General features: G+C 47.4%; 1 protein-coding gene across 1 annotated transcript in view; it reads right to left on the minus strand.

The window, feature by feature from the left end:
* Window positions 1-12,509: 12,509 nt before the first annotated feature.
* Efcab8 (EF-hand calcium binding domain 8) overlaps window positions 12,510-17,244 on the minus strand; it is a 62,591-nt gene continuing 57,856 nt past the window's right edge. Inside the window, exons 24-27 of the mRNA XM_051192938.1 lie at window positions 15,388-15,520; window positions 14,217-14,412; window positions 14,049-14,147; window positions 12,510-13,195 (exon numbers count right to left, since the gene is read on the minus strand). Coding sequence (XP_051048895.1) covers window positions 12,743-13,195; window positions 14,049-14,147; window positions 14,217-14,412; window positions 15,388-15,520 — 881 coding nt within the window. The 3' untranslated portion in view covers window positions 12,510-12,742. The remainder of the gene's footprint in view (window positions 13,196-14,048; window positions 14,148-14,216; window positions 14,413-15,387; window positions 15,521-17,244) is intronic.

The following is a 17,244-nucleotide window of genomic DNA, read 5'->3' on the forward strand; positions in this document are numbered from 1 at the left end:
CCCCTAGCTGTCTCCTGAGTGCTGAGACTGCAGGGACTCCTGGCTTATGTGGTACTGGGGATGGAACCTGGGGCTTTGTGTGTGTGCTGGGCAAGCAATCTACTGAGCTATAGCCTCAGCCTGGGTAACTCTTGTTGTTTGACAAACACCCAACTCTGAGTTACTGCAACCTAGAAACGTGTCCCACCTGTGCTGTAGTGAGTAGCCTTATCCTTACAGTATCTCCTGGGCAGTCCTTCTGTGCCTTTTCCAAACAATACAGAATTGGTTTGCAGCACTGCTCACTGGATTTTCAACATCTTTTAATAAGGTTCATCTCTTGCTTTATATAAATTCTGCACTTTTCTTGGCAGGTTGAATCCTATCTATGCACTGTGTGTTCACACCCACTGATGCACTGTGTTCACACCCACTGATGCACTGTGTTCACACCCACTGATGCACTGTGTTCACACCCACTGATGCACTGTGTTCACACCCACTGATGCACTGTGTCCACACCCACTGATGCACTATGTGTTCACACCCACTGATGTACTGTGTCCACACCCACTGATGCACTGTGTGTCCACACCCATTAATGTACTATGTGTTCACACACACTGATACAGCACTTGCTGGGGTCAGCCATCGAGATGTGGTGCAGGTGTCAGTCAGCTGGAACCTGCCATGCTCTGAGGTGCTTGGGGACACCTCCATAGCCCCTTGAAGTTACAGAAGGTTCCAGAGAGTAGGGGAAGTGACTGTGGGGCTGTGCATGGGGAAGACAGTGGCTTTACCTGCTCCACCCTGGAGAGCAGTGCACTGACCCCCAAATGGGAGGACACAGACCATAGCTTGGCAGACCCTATGCAAATGTGATTCCCACTACACATGTGAGGAATGCCCTGTGCTGCCCTCAGCCCTTTCAGGTAGCCAGGCCTGCTGATTCTCCGCCCTTCTGGCTCATTCCCTATCATCTGCCCAGGCCAATGGTCCTAGGGAAGAAGACACATGTCCCAGTGTACCTGATGTGCCCAGCAAGGGCTTATTTTAGGGGAAGGCTCCATCAGAAAAACAAAGGTGGCCCCTAAGGCTCCTGCTGTCCACCTCATCCCAGATTCTCTCCACCCAACTCCATCAGCATGAATCAGACATGTGGGCCACAAGCCAAGGTAGTTATCAGGTGTCCCAAGCCACTGAGACAGACCCGGAGGTATAGGACGCCAAATCACCCCCAAGGCCACCAGAGTGGCGCCTCTGATAAACCCAGCTCGAGTCCCAGGATTTAACTAATCGCCTTAATCTCTGGAGCCAACGCAGAGTTTCAGTCCCTGATTCCACCCTTGCCCTGTCCTCCCTCACTGTGTCACCTTGAGGGAGTTACCCTCTGATCTTCAGTTGCCCTGTCTGAACCAGGAGGTGCTAGCTTTCTCCACTGGCCTTGTCCTGAGAGAGGCCCTGGATATGGTGTAAAATATGGTGTGAAAGGCCCCTGAGAGCTGAGATGGAGAATGAGCTGCTTAGCCAGCACACCTACAATCCCAGAACATGGGAGGTGGAGGGGGATTAGAGAGTTCAAGGTTATCCTCAGCAACATAGATCAAGGTCAGCCTGGATTACATGAGATGCTGTTCAAAATAAGAGTGTGTGATCTTGGAGCACAGTGAGGAAATACCATGTCATTATTCCTCCAAATGAAGTCTGTGTCTGAACCTGTATATAACAGCAACAGCAGGAAGTCCCATAGGCACCATTTCCAAAGTCTCTGTCCCCTCCCATGCCAGATCTGGACAGGAACCCTGAGACTACCTGTCTGTCCATCCTAAGATCAAAACCAGCAGTGGATGGTCCCCACTCACCCCTTTTCTCAACATGGGGCCCCAAGGCTCACAGGAAGCTCTTAAGCTCCAAACTCCTCCAGGGCCTGTGGTCGGTCACTTGGAACAGCTCCTGCTCCCAGCAGCCTGTGGGATCTGCTATGCTGTTTACTGCTACACCCTAACCCTGGGCAGCCTGGAACTGGGGCTGTTTCTGGGGAGGAAACAACTGTGATCAAGAGAGGCAATTAGACAAGCTTTCTGTCTCTGAGACCAAAGGAACCCCCAGCCTGAGGGCCTTCTAGCAGAGTCTGTGGATTCCCTTTCCTGGTTCTGAGGTAGCCACCTCTCCCTTTGGAAGGATTCTGGACCCAAGACTGGCTGAGAGTATCACCCATGGAGGGTGCCATTTCTTATTTTAATGATCTGACTCACTAGGAGGGGCTGCCTCATTTTCTAGATGAGACTAGTGTTACGACAAGCTGTTTTTCCCCCAGCCTGGTCCCATAGCCACACCAGCCCCAAATAACACACAGAGACACTGTATTAGATATAAAGCTGTTGGCCTGTTACTAGCGTTTCTTATTGGCTAGCTCTGTCTTAGATATTAATCTAAGTATTTCCACGGTCTTATCTTACCGGAGAGAGAGGGTCTGCAGTTGTTCTCTCTCAGTCCTACATTTTGAATCCCACTACCTATCCCTGAATCTTCCTTGTCTCCTAGTCCCTCCTATCTTGCTTTCCTATTGGCCAGCAGTGCTTTATTCATTAACCAATAAGAGAAACATAGTTACAGAATGACATCTCCCATCAGACTAGTTTTACTCAGCCAGTGTGGAGGGCCAGGAGTGTACCTGGTGAGTATAATGGCAGAGGTGAGGCAGCTTCAAGGACCTGCCTCATCTGGAAGGTCAGTCTTACTCTGGGTTCTACATGTATAGCATAAACTAGGTTCCTCTTTCTATGTGAGCCTCTGTTCTCTCCTATAGAACAAAGGAGAGTCAGACCACCCTCTGATGTCCACAACAATGTCCCCACTAGATACCACAGGCTAACAAATATAAAGCATAGAACCAGAAATGCATAACCTCTTTGGGAAGTGAGGTCCCATAGAGCCCTAACACTACAGGCTATTGCCAGTACTCTTGATTGCCCTCCAAAAGTTGACATAAGACACAGCATTCTTGAGTCATAGAACACAAAGAAATCAAGCTGGTATTCACCTGGAAGCTTCAGCCTTACTGACTAGCTTTCATGGTTCTGGAAGCTGCTGTACACACTACCAGAGGTGAAAACCAATCACCAGTCTCACCCATCTGTGTCAAGATTTTCCCACTGGTATAAAAGTGGCATGAATGTCATGAGAGTAACCAACCACTTTCTGATTGGATTTAATGTCCACTCTACAGGTTGAAACCCATATGGGGTCAAGAATCTGTGGCTAGACAAGTCATAAGCCCTAGGGGAGAACCTACTAATATTAGTGCTAATTGTGCCTAGTATTAAACTAATGACTTATCATACACATAGATTAGCAGATCTCTTAGCTCTCATTAGAGAAACAACTTTTTGCAGTAGATGGTGATTAACAGACCCACAACATTCAGAGAATAAGAAATTCCAGGGTGCTTAGTCCTAAACGGGATGTCTATATCACACACCTTCTCCAAAGCTCAGGGATACTTGCAAAATAAGGCAGGAAGACTAAGAGTCAGCAGCAGTGGATGACTACAAGGAAACAGTGTTTTCAGGACATGACACTACAAATACACACAGGTACTCACAATGGTTTAACAGTATGTGCAAAACTCATTCAAAGCCATAGAAAGGTCCAGAGCCTCCCAGTGTCCCCCAACAAAGGGTATCAAGACATGACCCTCTATCCCAACAAAGGCTGTGATTTTCTGTGTATGGAGGACCCTTATCCCAAGGGAGTGTCTTCCCACCCCCTCCAAACAAGTGGTGAATGTGAACTTCAGAGCTATTTTTAAAAGAAATGTGGCTGAGGAGACAGGGTACTCGACCAAGTGCTTGCTGTGCAAACATGGAAGAATTGAGTTTGATCCCCAGGTCCGGTCAGATGTTGTAGTGTGTGCTTGTTATTCTGACAGTTGGAAGTGGACATGGGTAGATCCTTAAGACAGTTTCCAAGCCAGTTTAGACTATTTGGTAAGTGCCAGGGCATTAAGAGATCCTGTCTCAAAAAAAAAAAAAAAAAAGTGAACATCTAAAGAACAACCTCAAATGTTTACCTCTGGCCTACATTCATGCACGCACATGTATGTGTCACCTGAACACACACACACACACACACACACACACACACACACACACACACACAGGAACATACACAGAAGATAACACACACAAAGAATTATCAGCACCAAAAAAGACTTTCTCTTTGGTTTTATCAGAAGAATTTTTAGAAAATTGAGCACTGATGAGTCTAGTTTTCATGATCAAAAAAGGTAGAATACACAATTTTCTAAAATCAAATTAAAAAGAAGCATCATTGCAGATCTTACCAACAACCCAAAAAGGAAAATTTGTGAACAGCTTTATGCCAATAAATTCAACATTTTAGTGAAAAGAACAAGTTTCTTTAAAAACACGAATGACACACCTAACTCTAGAAGAACGATCAGCTAAGCTAGACATGGTAGTGCACCCACAATCCCAGCAACTCAGGAGGCTGAAGCAGGAGAACGACAAGTTCAATGCTCAGTTAGATGAGTGTCTTAGTTATAGTTTCTATTGCTGTGAAGAGATGCCATGACCATGGCGATTCTTATGAAGAAAAACATTTAACTGAGGTGGCAGCTTACAGTTCAGAGCTTCAGTCCATTATCATCATGGAGTATGGTGGCATGCAGGCAGATGTGGTGCTGGCTAAATCTTGATCAGAAAGCAACAGGAAGTGCGCTGAGACACTGGGCAGTATATTGAGCATAGTAAACCTCAAAACTTGCCCCCACAATGACACACTTCCTCCAATAAGGCCATACCTACTTCAACAAAGCCACACCTCCTAATAGTGCCACTCCCTATGAGATTATGAGGGCCAATTACATTCAAACTACCAAAGTTACATAGGAAGAGTCTGCCGCATTAACAAATTCAAAAATGGCAAAATAGAGATCATATTATTAAAATAAATTGCAAGGCCAGATTTTTGTTCTAAGAGACGCTATGGAAGCTCCTTGAGTCTCTTTTTCCTGTAATTCTACTGCTCATGATAAAGTAACTGTGAAAGCTGGGTGTACCATGCTTCAGTACTAATGGGTTACTCCAAAGGGCAAGTTTGACCTCTCAGCATCCCCGGCTTCTGAACCCAGAGTGTGCTGTGGAGTGAATCACGGATGTCCTCTGAGCTTGTTTCCTAAATTGTAAAAATTTAACAGTTTGGAAGGAGCTCAGTGGCTGAGCCATCCCCTACCTTGGAATCCATGAGGGTGAAACATTTTCAAAGGGGGCCCAGAAGAGACCTGATCTGGACCCCAGAGAGAGGTCTTCTTCACCTCCCATGATGGTTAGTTCTGTCAATTTGCCACCATTTAGAATCACCTGATTAGGGAGCCTAAACGGAGAAAATTTCTACAGCCTGTGGAGAACTGCCTTGTCACACCTTAAATGTAGGTGACAAACACCTTCTTCATTTAGCAGCCCAGATAAAAAAGGGGTGGCAGAACATTTCCCCACACAGCAGAACGGCCACCAGGTGGCACTAAAGACCAGCACACTGGAGGCTGACCCACTCCTGTGAGCTACAATGAGGCTAAGGGAATAAGGGAACTCCAGGAACTCCCTACTCTCAGATCCGGTTGCAATGCCCCACTGTGTCCTGTGCCCAACACAATTCCCAGTCATCTTGGATTTGTTTCCCAGAAAGGAAAAAAAAAAAAAATGTAGTTGCCATCTTGCCTGACAGAGAGCATTCTAAGGTAGAAGAGGCCACAATGATTTGGCTGAGCAAAGAGGCACAGAGCCATCAGCAGACACCAGAGGCAGGCAGCCCTGACAGCTATGTGCCCCAGGTCAATTGTCCTTGTGGGCCCAGCTCTGGTCTGACTTACTATAATTCTTTCCAGAAAGGATATGGCTCCCTCTTCTGGCCGCATGGAATATCAATAAAACTCCTGGCACGCTGAGTACAGAGCTATGGTCAGCCTTGGCATCAAAGTTCTGCCCTAAAAGCAACTGTTCCCTGAAGTCATGTGCCCTTCCCTGCTGCTTACTATCTGTTGGGATGTCATCACAATATCCCACAACTGCTGGACATCTGTCCATCCATCCCCTCACCCCCTCCTCCACCCCAGAGAGTCACAACAAAGTCATAGACTTTGGGGGAGTTATGTGTTTGGTTTCATTTTACTTTGTTTTGAAAGGCTCAGAGGGCTCAAGAGATCATTCAGTGGTCTGCTCCTCCAGACGACTGGGGTTTGATTCCCAGCACCCACGTGGCAACTAACAACTGTCTGTATCTCCAGTTCCAGAGATCCAGTGCCCTCTTTTGGCCTCTGCAGGCACTACAGATACATGGTGTGCAGACATACCTATAGTCAAAACACCCACACACAAAAAAATTTTGAAGAATTTTTTTTCCAGGCAGGGTTTCTCTGTGGTGTAGCCCTGGCTGTCCTGGAACTCACTCTGTAGACCAGGCTGGCCTCAAACTCAGGCATCTGCCTACCTCTGCCTCCCAAGAACTAGGACTAACGAAAGTAATGCATGACCACACCTGAGAGTTTTTTGTTTTGTTTTGTTTTGTTTTTTAATAGGTTCTTCAGTCAGTCTCCTTCCTGAATTCAAATCCTAGGTTTACCTAGAACCAACTACCCTGGGACCAGAGACTCGACCTCTCTGTGCCTTGAACTCATTATCTGATAGTCTGGGATAATATTAGAACCTACACCTTAGAATTGTTTTACAGTAAGGACCATCATTGTCATTACAGGCTAAGGCTTCTTCCTAGCTACATGAGAGCTCAGTGTTCCCTAGGCTCTGTGACTCAGAGCCATACCCTGACTGGGGCCAGGAATAGCCCCCAATAGGAAGCCTACCAGAAGCACTTTCAGAATCCCCAGTCCAGCCCAGGCATTACTTGGGGGATGGGGAGCTCAAAGAGAACAAAAACAGAAGTTAGGCTCTCCACAGAGGAGCCAGGAAGGACCCAGATCCAGAGGCCTGAGTCAGAACCATCCACTCCTGAGTCTAATCATGCCTGCTTCTCAGAATCTCTGACAGGGCAGATGAAGGGTGCTAGGGGTCAAGGAACAGTAGCCATGGCCTCTGTGGCCCACAGAAGTGACCTGATCTGGACCCCAGAGGGAGGTCTTCTTCACCTCCCGTGATGGCTGGTTCTAAATGTCAATTTGCCAGCATTTAGAATCACCTGAGCCTCAACTGAGAAATTTTCTACAACCTGTGGGGAACTGTCTTGTCACACCTTAAATGTGGGTGGGTGGCACCTTCTCTTGGCAGCCCAGATTTTTAAAAAGGGAGGTGTCATAGTCACTGTTCTATTGGTGTGAAAAGACACCATGATCAAGGCAACTCTTATATAAGAAAGCATTTAATTTGGGGTTTGCTTACAGTTCAGAGGTGTAATCCATTATCATCATGGTGGGAAGCACAAAGATGTGGCTGGAGCAGTAACGAGAGCTTTACATCCTGATCTGCAGACAACAGGCAGAGGGCCTGGCCTGGGATTTTAAAACCTCAACACCAACCCGCTGTGACATGCCTTCTCCAACAAAGCCACACCTCCTAATTCTTCCCAAACAGTTCCACTAACTAGGGCCAAACATTTAAACAAGAGCGCCTATGGAGGCCATTCAAACCATCACAAGACAGAAAAGGAAGATGATTCCTTTGCTGATATTAGAAGCCGTTTTCCTAACCAGTCTCCAATAGGGACTGAGGACCAGAGGCTCTTCAGCAACACTCCAGACCTTTGGTAACAGAATGGGACAACTGAGACACTTAACCTCGTAGACTGACTGAGCAACCACTGGGCCCTTGGCCTTTCAGATGTGAGACAGCTGTTGTTGACTATTTTGACTATTACGCAAGCTGATTTAATCTTTAAATATATGTATAGATGTCTGCATCTATCTGTGTGTGTGTGTGTACACGTGCACACACACACACGCTCATGCGTGCACGCGTGTATGTGTGCATGCGTGCATATTGGTTTTGTTCTTCTAGAGAACTCTAATACAAACTGTGGAAGCAGAAGTGGGACGTAGTCCACCTCCTCCTGGTCCACAGTTTCTATCTCACCTTTAGGGCTTACTTAGTCTTAAGTCTGGCCATTGGTCTAGAAGCAATGATGGGTAGACCTTGAGGGGTGTACACATTGACTTACCTGATGTCTCCTTCAGGGAAAGTCATTGCTGGCTCTAAAGACACATAGGACTAATTCCCTCAGGCAAGGGCAATACTGCAGGAGGTAGGAATGGGGTGGGAATGGGAAAGCATCCTGTGCTAAGAGTAGGGGGAGTATTTTACTCAGCAGAATGAACATGTCAGACCACCTTCAACCTCCATAGGATCCTCCCACACATCCTATCCAGGCCATAGAATCCCATTTATCTCCAAGCATTTTAGCATCAAATATCCTTGATGCTAGTGATTCGTTGCATTGTAAGTCAGACAATCATATACCATATGATGAAGACTTGGGTTTGGTTTTCTGAAACGAGATCTATAGCTGCTGGAAAGATGCCTTTTCCAGGGTAAAACATTTAGATTACTTAAAACCATTTAGATTATTTGTGTTCACTTGGAGTTGGCCAATTTTAATCACTGAATTCATTTCCTTTTCCTTACTTTATCCAGAGTTATGAAAAGGAACTAGCCAGCGACCTGGCGGTGGGTGGACTACACTGGACCATTTCCACTGTGGAAAGGGCAGCATTTTGTCCTTACTGGAATAGACTCCTAGTCTGGTTATGGATTTGCCTTTTCTGTACATGATTCCACCAGGAGGAACAATAATCATCCCTTTGAATGGATGCTTCGGGCTCATAGCACCCTCAATCAACAGTGTTAAGAGGTGTGTGTGTGTGTGATTGATCAAGAAAAGTATGGCTTGGGTGTAAGAAATATGATTAAGATCAGTGAAAAACTACAACAACCAAATCCAAGGAGGATGATAGATGTCCTAGAGCAGTGGTTCTCAACCTTCCTGATGCTCTAGATTCTCATGTTGTGGTGATCCCTCCCCCACATACACAACCACTGTTTTTGTTATTACTTCATAACTATCGTTTTGCTACCGTTATAATCACAATCTAAATACCTGTGGTTTTCCCGTGGTCTTGGGCAACCCCCGTGAAAGGGTAATTCAACTCCCCTCCAAGGGGTCATGACCCACAGGTTGAGAGCCTCTGGCCTAGACCCCTGAGGAATGAAGATATGAGTAACCTTCCCAAGTGAAGAACTAACACCTATTGAGGTGCTTCCTGAATGTGGAGGAAATACAGAATCGGTAGCAGAAAATGAAGTCATAAATACCAGCTAAAGTCATATGACCAGCTACAGAAAAGATCACAATTGACATGAACGCTTTTTGTTGAGGTTATGCGTATGCATATATTAAGCAGATGGTTGCATTTTCTTCTGTTTCTTTATCATGTGGTGTTGAGATCTCAGTGGTTGTGCTGTAAAACTATATGATCATATTTAAGTTATGGGATGCTAGAAGATTGAGCATTAGTCAAGGGATTGAGAAGCCAGGATCTTTGGAGCCTAGAATATTATAGTCCAAGCTCCAGTTGCTGGTCATTGGAGTCACAAGATTTGACCTTTTCCCTGCTGGATTTTGCTTCTGCTTTGGTGTGTTTGTTTATTTACTATGACTTTCTTTTTTTCTCTTTCGGAATAAAGAATGTTTGCTTGGTAACATAATTGTAGTGATATTTTATTTGTACTCTAACAAATAAAGCTTGTCTGGAGATCAGAGGACAGAGCTAGCCACTAACTAACCATAGAGGTCTGGAGGTCTGTAAAGACAAACAGGAAGTGATATGGCTTGGCAAAGAGAGGGATATAAGGCAGGGGGAGATAGGAGCTCTCTTTTCTGCTGGGAAGTTGGTGAGGTAAGGTGAGACTGTGGCTTGCTCCTTTATGTCTCTGATCTTTCAGCATTTACCCTGATATCCGATTCCAGATTTTTATTATTAAGACCAATTAGAACTCATGCAACACATAATATATTGGAAAAATGTGATTTGGTTTTTATAGTCATAGGAGGTTATAAGTCAAGAGTTTTGGAACTTTTTAAAAGTTAAGTATTGGGATTTTAAAAAGATTTTAGGGACCTTTTAAAGTTAAACTATATATGGGGCTGGAGAGATAGATGTCTCTGCAGTTAGGAACACTGACTGTCTTCCAGAGGACCTAGGTTTGATTCCCAGCACCCACATGGTGGTTCACAACTCTCCGTAACTCCAGCCCTGGGGTATCTGTAACCGTCTTCTGACCTCTGTAGGTACAGCACACACATGGTGCACAGAACAATACATGCATGCAGAACACCCATCTACATAAAATTATTTCTAAAAGTTAGACTATATTTTATATTATAAAACAAACATGAGACTTTGGGACAAGGCATGGAAGGTTATGATTTTTAAAGTGATGTGTTTCTGTGTCAAGTTGACAAGGGATAGGCTGTGACCATTGGTTTATTAAATGTCAACTTGTCACATGTAGAAAATTACCTGAGCAGGGAGCCCCAATTGAGTAATTATCTACGTTAGGCTACCCCATGAGTACACTTGTGAGGAACTGTCTTGACTGCCTTAATTGATGTGGGGAGACCCACCCCAAAAATAAGAGGCACCTTTTGATAGTAGCCCAGGTCAAAAAGGAGGGGAAAGGAAAACAGCTCACTCTCCTCTTACACTCTTTTACCCTGTTTGCTGCTGCTGACTCCTTCGGTGCATTAGAAGCAGCTTTTCTAGGCTTCCAACCTGGATTGAGAGCCAGTGACTCTCCAGGGACCCTCCAGGCCTTTGAGGATAGATTGGGACTGAACAGCACCAGAGAGTGTAAGACAGCCATTGCAGGACTACTCTGACTGCTGGGGCACCCATCCTTAAGAACTAGGCAACCAAGAAAAACTGCCAGGTTCTCAGCCCCTCGTGTGTGAGAAAGCTGTTGTTGGGCTATTTCAACCATATTGAGTAAATCCTTTTTTGGTTCTATTAGTCTTTTGGTTTAATAGAGTAAATCCTTTATTGGTTCTATTAGTTCTGTCCCTCTAGAGAACTCTGAAATGCCTCCAGCTGATGAAGATTTTGTTTTTTCTAGATTAATAGGTACTTACAGATATGATTGCACACATGGAAGAAAGGGCTGCAAAGGTTAATTTGCTCAAAAGTTAATGACACTAAACGTCAGGCCTCTGTTGAGACATGAGCCACCAAGGTCCTGTGCCTCATTTAAGGGATCTCTTATTGTATACATGTCTTTGTAAGGATTGGTCTACAGTATAAACTTGAAGCTGGTGTGCCTTGGCAGGCTGCCACCCCCAGGTTGAATCTTATCTCAGAAGACCCCAGGACCTCCTGGTACACTAGCCAGAAGTGGGTTTCAAACTTCTGTCTTAGCATCCCACTCCAGCATCTGACCCAGGACTCAATACATTCCACACATAGACATACATAAGAGACCAGGAGATGGCTCAGTGGGTAAAGCACTTGCCATGCAAACAGGAGAGACAGAGTTCAGATCCCCAGGACCCATATATCAGTGAACTCTGGATTCACTAAGCAACCTTATTTCAATATAAGAGAGAGAGAACATCTTAAATTGGTCTACATATGCTCATGCACGCATATGTGCCTACACACAAGAGAATACACGCACATATATACCACATAAACACATGCCAAAAAATGAAGGGACCATAAAGCTCCTCTGTGAGGAGCTTGGGGACCTGGGTCTCCAGTCCTATGGCCTGTGGGAACTTTGACAGACCCAGCCCAAACCCCAAGGACTAGCAGTTTCTAGCTTTGTTAGCCCTTCCTCCCTGTGCCACTGCTGAGCATCGGGCCCACAGCCCCTTGCTGGCTCCAAAGAAGGCCTCAGCTCTGCTAGCCCTGATGCTTTGGGCTCTCGGGAGATAACCTGTTGCCACATCCATGGCCTGAGGACTCTGCTCTGCCCAGAGCCACAGACGTGCTCCTAAGAGCTCCCCCAACCCCATTCAAGCTGATGGGACCTCGTGCTTCATGGCCTCTAAATAGAAGTCCACATGTGCCCTGGAGTTGACCTGCTGAGAGGGACAAAGGCCAGGCAGAAGTTGGGACAAGTGCTTCTGGCCGAGAAGGATGCTCCAAGTCCAGAGAAGGGGCCATCTGCTACATACGCAAATATTCTTGACACAAGGCACAGAGCAGCTTCCAAATATTTTGACTGGGGCTGAAGTGCCTGGCCGCCACGGAGGACAAACAGCAGGGACAAGGGACAAGCAGACATTGTCAGCACAGAACGACTTCCGTGAAGCTGAATCAGACACCGAGTCACCCAGCAAACCTACCTTATTGATCTACCTACCATGTCACACAAAGCCCCGGTGGGGTGGGCCTGCTGTGCATGGTAGCCAAAGCACCCAGGAATCCTGGGATCCCTTTGTATCTGCCCAAGGCCTTGCCAGGCATAGGAGGGACCTAAGCACATGAGAAACATAACCCAGCCTCTTCACCTGTAGGACTCAAACACAGGAGAATGTTTATTTTCTTCTCCAGAATTGTGCAGAGCCAAAAGATAACTGGACTTATCCAGACAGAGGCAGTGTGGGGGCTTCTGGGGAAAGGGCTGCATCCCTTGGGTTCAGCATGGAGTGAGCCAGGGACATGCAGGGCCCTATGGGTCCCCTGCTACAGAACAGAGAGAAAAATGGACAACTCAAAACATGAGGTGGAGGCCCCACTTCACAGAGGACAGGAAGGCGGCTCTCCCAGGCTTCGGAGGCTGCACGAGGCAGGAAACACCTGGCATGGCGGCCTCTGGCCTCTGCGGGGCTGACTCAAGGTTTGGGGTGACGTAGAAGAGCTAGATTGTACTGGAGAGGCTGACCAAGGCCTCAGAAAGGAGACTGAGGAATGGGGTCTCAGGGTGGTAGACCAGTTTGAGTCCACAACCCTGGAGGCTGATGCCCCTAGGGAAAGCATGGAAAGGGAGGAAGGTGAGGCAGCAGGGGTGCTGTTGGCTGCCATGTCCATGAAGATCTGACCCCGGATAGACTCCAGCTCGCTCCGGATATCACTAGCCACCCAGCGGATGTGCCGGCCCTGCTGGTCCAGGACCTTATGCATCAGGAAGTCAGGCTGATTGATTGGTTTAAGATCGGTGAAACACAAGCTTTGGTAGATCTGAGGGGAGATCTGGGAACAGAACAGGAGGTGAGTACCTGCTGGAGCTGGTGGTACCAGGGACCAAGAACAAGCTTGCAGCAAGGGAGAGCCCTCGGGTCTTCTCATGCCATGTAAATCTCTAGCACTGTGGCTACTCCAGAAGATGACAGCTATGGAGCCCACAAGTCCTAAGCAGGCTCCACCTTCCCATTCTTTCCTCCCTACACTTGTCTGTGAGGTGAGCCTGGCACCAGAACTCTTCTGCTTTGAAGAGTTGGAGCTGAGTTGGAGCTCAAGTACAATCTGGTACAGAATGTTCCTGAATATACCTCAGGTCTCCCATTAGCACTCCCCAAGCTAGGCTCTGAGGAGCCTCCAGAACCCGCTCACACCAACCTCCCCAGTAGGGATATAGCCTCTGGCATTATGGGAGCTCCCATAATGCCCTAAGGCAGATAGGAAGGAGAGACTGGACAGGGTCTGCACGGGCAAGAGACAGGATGGAGTCTGACTGGCTTTTATAAGTCCCTCATTCCCCTTTCTACACCTAAGGAGAGTCACCCCTTCCGTGCATCTCCCCTTGTGTCCTGGGTACCCACTCACCTCACATCTACTCTTGATCACCTACACTCATGGGTCCAGGGGCAGTTAATCTGCTAATGAGTACTCAAAGACTATCATGGGGGCTACAGACAGGAAAGGGCAGAGGAGGGGAGGGCCACCCCTCCATAAGTCCAGGGTCTGTGTCTCCAGACACATAGCTTCTGCTGACAGAAAACATGCCAGCCTGACCAGTTTATGCCAGAAACAGAGGACACGGACCAGATGGGGTCTACTGGACTCAGACGGCCCCAGCATCTCAGATGCAACCTCACTCCCTCACCTGCTGCTTCATCCAGCCATACTGCACTCTGGCAGCCAGGAGATTGGGGTTCCGCACATGCTCCCTGGGCTTGTAAGCTGCTCCCACGATTTTGCTTACCTGGGAAGAGTCACAGGTGACAACAGTAGCAAGAAGCTGGGCCCCCTACCCTCCTCCAACTATCCCCACCTGCTTGTCCTTGAACCATTGGTTCCAGCTCTCCTCGATGTCTGCCGAGGAATGCACTTTGATCCATGGGGAGAGGATGGACATCTTGTGCAGCCTGGCTCGTGCCTCTGCTTCTTTCTCTGCTCTCCCATGCAGAAAGGCCATCAGCGCTGCCTGCTCACGCCGCTGGTACACCAGGGCTTCAGCCAGTTCCTTGCTGTGAGAGGTCTCCTTCACAACATGTGCCTACCAGCCCCCACCCCGGACTCATGCCAGAGGGTCTCCCCTTTCTGGGTCTGACCCTCTCCGACCCTTTCCTACTCCTGCCAGGGCCCAGCACGGAGTGAGCACTGCCTAACATGAGCACTGGCCCAAGATCTGCTGTGTTTTCTTTTATTCAAGCCTTAGCTAGACCTCCCTGGCAGATGTAAACATCCCCACCCCAGGGAAGGTCTGTCTTGCCTTGTTTTATAAATGCCCACAAGAAGACTGTCCCTCATTTAATCCAGTCAGGTGCTAACCTCTACACAAACTCTCTTCTGGCTGCCCCCAACAACTGTCAGATGAACCCCAGCCATGAGTCTACATGTCCCTCTCCCCATGTAGACCTGTGTGTGGTGGTGATGGATGGAACCCAAGGCCTTGTCAGTAGAGGCACTGAGCCATATCTCCAGCCATCAATAGAGAAAAAGGAAAAACAGATGTTTGACTTTGAGACAGGGTCTAAGTAGCCTTGGCTGTCCTGGAACTCACTGTGTAGATCAGGCTGGCCTTGAACTCATAGAGATTCACCTGTCTCTGCCTTCTGACTGCTGGTATTAAAGGTGTGGGCCACCATGCTCAGAAGAAAAAAAAAATTTTTTTTGAAGGAACTGAAATCATTTGAAATTTAAGGAAGGAGTAGGTGATGTGGGTGGCAAGGAACCCAGAGAAGAAGCCATAGCTGGAGGAAGAGCCCTCTCTCTCCCCATGCATCACACAGAGCCCGCTCAGGGCCACTACCTTGGGCATGCGTATGGGTAGCACCCTACCGGTGCCGCCCCGCAGATCTCAATCCAACTTAGGAGCAGGGCTCTTCCTGATTGCTGGCCCTTGCCTCTGAGGTGGTTAAATAGGGCCATCCTAAGCATCTCATCCCACCCCATGAGAGACTTCTGGGAGCCAGGGAGCCCCGGGGCCTATAGTAACGCACTGCAGCTCCAAGAAGGATTTCTTGAGGGTGGTGCCAGTGACGTCGGACTTCTCCTCTAAAATTGTTGCCTGCTCCTGATCATCGATCATCTTGGCCTCCTGCAGTCTCCTCCAAATATTCAGGCCAAACGTTCCTGTGAGTAGACCCTGCTCAGAACCAGGACTCCTGCCTGAATCCACTGTTTCTACCCCTCCGCTCCGAGAGGTGATGAGTGACCCTGTGCGCCACCCACCCACTCACCCAAACATGCAGTGCCTGCCATATGCCAGGCATTATACTGGCTACACAACCAAATATCTAGATTTGCCAGACTCCCATACTAGCAGGTGCTTGGAGCTTATGCCTAAAGCACCCTGCACCATGTGTAGATTGAAACGGGAAGAATGCTGTGATGAGGGCCCAGTGACCCCTATTCAGGCTCCCAGCAGCTCATGTGTGAAATGACAAGGGCATAAAATGACTGGGATCTATCTAGGTGAGCAGAAGACAGAGAAATCAGTGTCCTGCTCTGGTCCTGGCATGGATGACCTGAATTCAGCCCCAGAACATAGGTGGTACACAGAGAACCAATTTCTGCGAATTCTGGCTTCCATGTGTGTGCAGTGGTACAGGCATAACATGCCATTCATGAAACCACCACACACACACACACACACACACACACACACACACACAATAAATAAATAAATAATAGCCATTCTCCAGCTATGAAATTATGAAATTAAGAGAAAGAAAAGATACAGGTTGTAAAATCCCATTTTGGAGAAATCACCAAAGAGCTCCAGCAGCCAATAAGAGAGCAACTAAAGTGACAGACGGGAAAGACTTTGCAAGAAACCCTAGTCTGGGAGTCACTTGCTTCTCCGGGAGTTCCTGGTATGGGTCTAGGGTGTAAGAATCAAGCTTGGCCTAGGCAGAAGGATACAACTGTGGAGCCAGGGAGCTCCTTCGATCCCTGCAGAAGTCCTGTGAGGCATGTGCTGAGCACTAGGGGTTATAGGGTTGGGCTAGAATGAGATCAAGGGAGAGGGCCTCCCAAGAAGCCAGGGCATCTCTGCTTTGACATACCCAAAGATGAGGTAAATTGAGTCCACCTAAATCAGTCCCAGCTCAGACCCAGCCGAATGAGGTGAGAAAACACAAATTCAGGGAAAATAATACCAACTCAATCTTTATAAATCAATTACACAACATCCAGAAAAATCACATTGTGTTCTGCTTTTAAAATGTATATGGTAAACTGCCTTTTGTTTGATTGATTGATTGATTGATTGATTGATTGATTGATTGATTGATTGATTGATTTTCAAAACAGGGTTTCTCTGTATTGCTTTGGAGCCTGTCCTGGAACTAGCTCTGTAGACCAGGCTGGCCTTGAACTCACAGAGATCCTCCTGCCACTGAGTGCTGGGCAAACTGTCATTTTGAGCTCACCAAGAAGTTGGCTTCAGAAGCAGGGTGATTCACCCCAGCTGTGTAACACCCCCTCCCTAGTTGTAACTCAAGCATGTTTATCTCAAAGTCTCCTAAGACCCCTGTCCTGAGGCAGACTGGTCCCCTAACTCTGTGCAGGGAAAAGAGGAAAACAGCAAAAGAGTCTAAGGAACTTGTGTAGCTGACATTGCTCTGATACCAAAGTCAGACAACAATGCCACAGAAAGAAAACTGCTTGGTGAACAGAAATGAAAAACCCCTCCACCTATTCATGGAGACAGCTTCATCAATAAAGTCATTGTCCACTGTATCAGCATGAGGACCCAAGTTCAATCCCCAGAGTCAGTGCAGAACCCTACCAGCAATGGCAAGGCTGAGGTAGGCAGACCCCTGGGATTTGCCGGCCTGCCAGCCTTGTCCAGT

This window comes from Phodopus roborovskii, unplaced genomic scaffold (genome assembly GCF_943737965.1).
Source record: "Phodopus roborovskii unplaced genomic scaffold, PHOROB, whole genome shotgun sequence".
Classification (NCBI taxonomy): domain Eukaryota; kingdom Metazoa; phylum Chordata; class Mammalia; order Rodentia; family Cricetidae; genus Phodopus; species Phodopus roborovskii.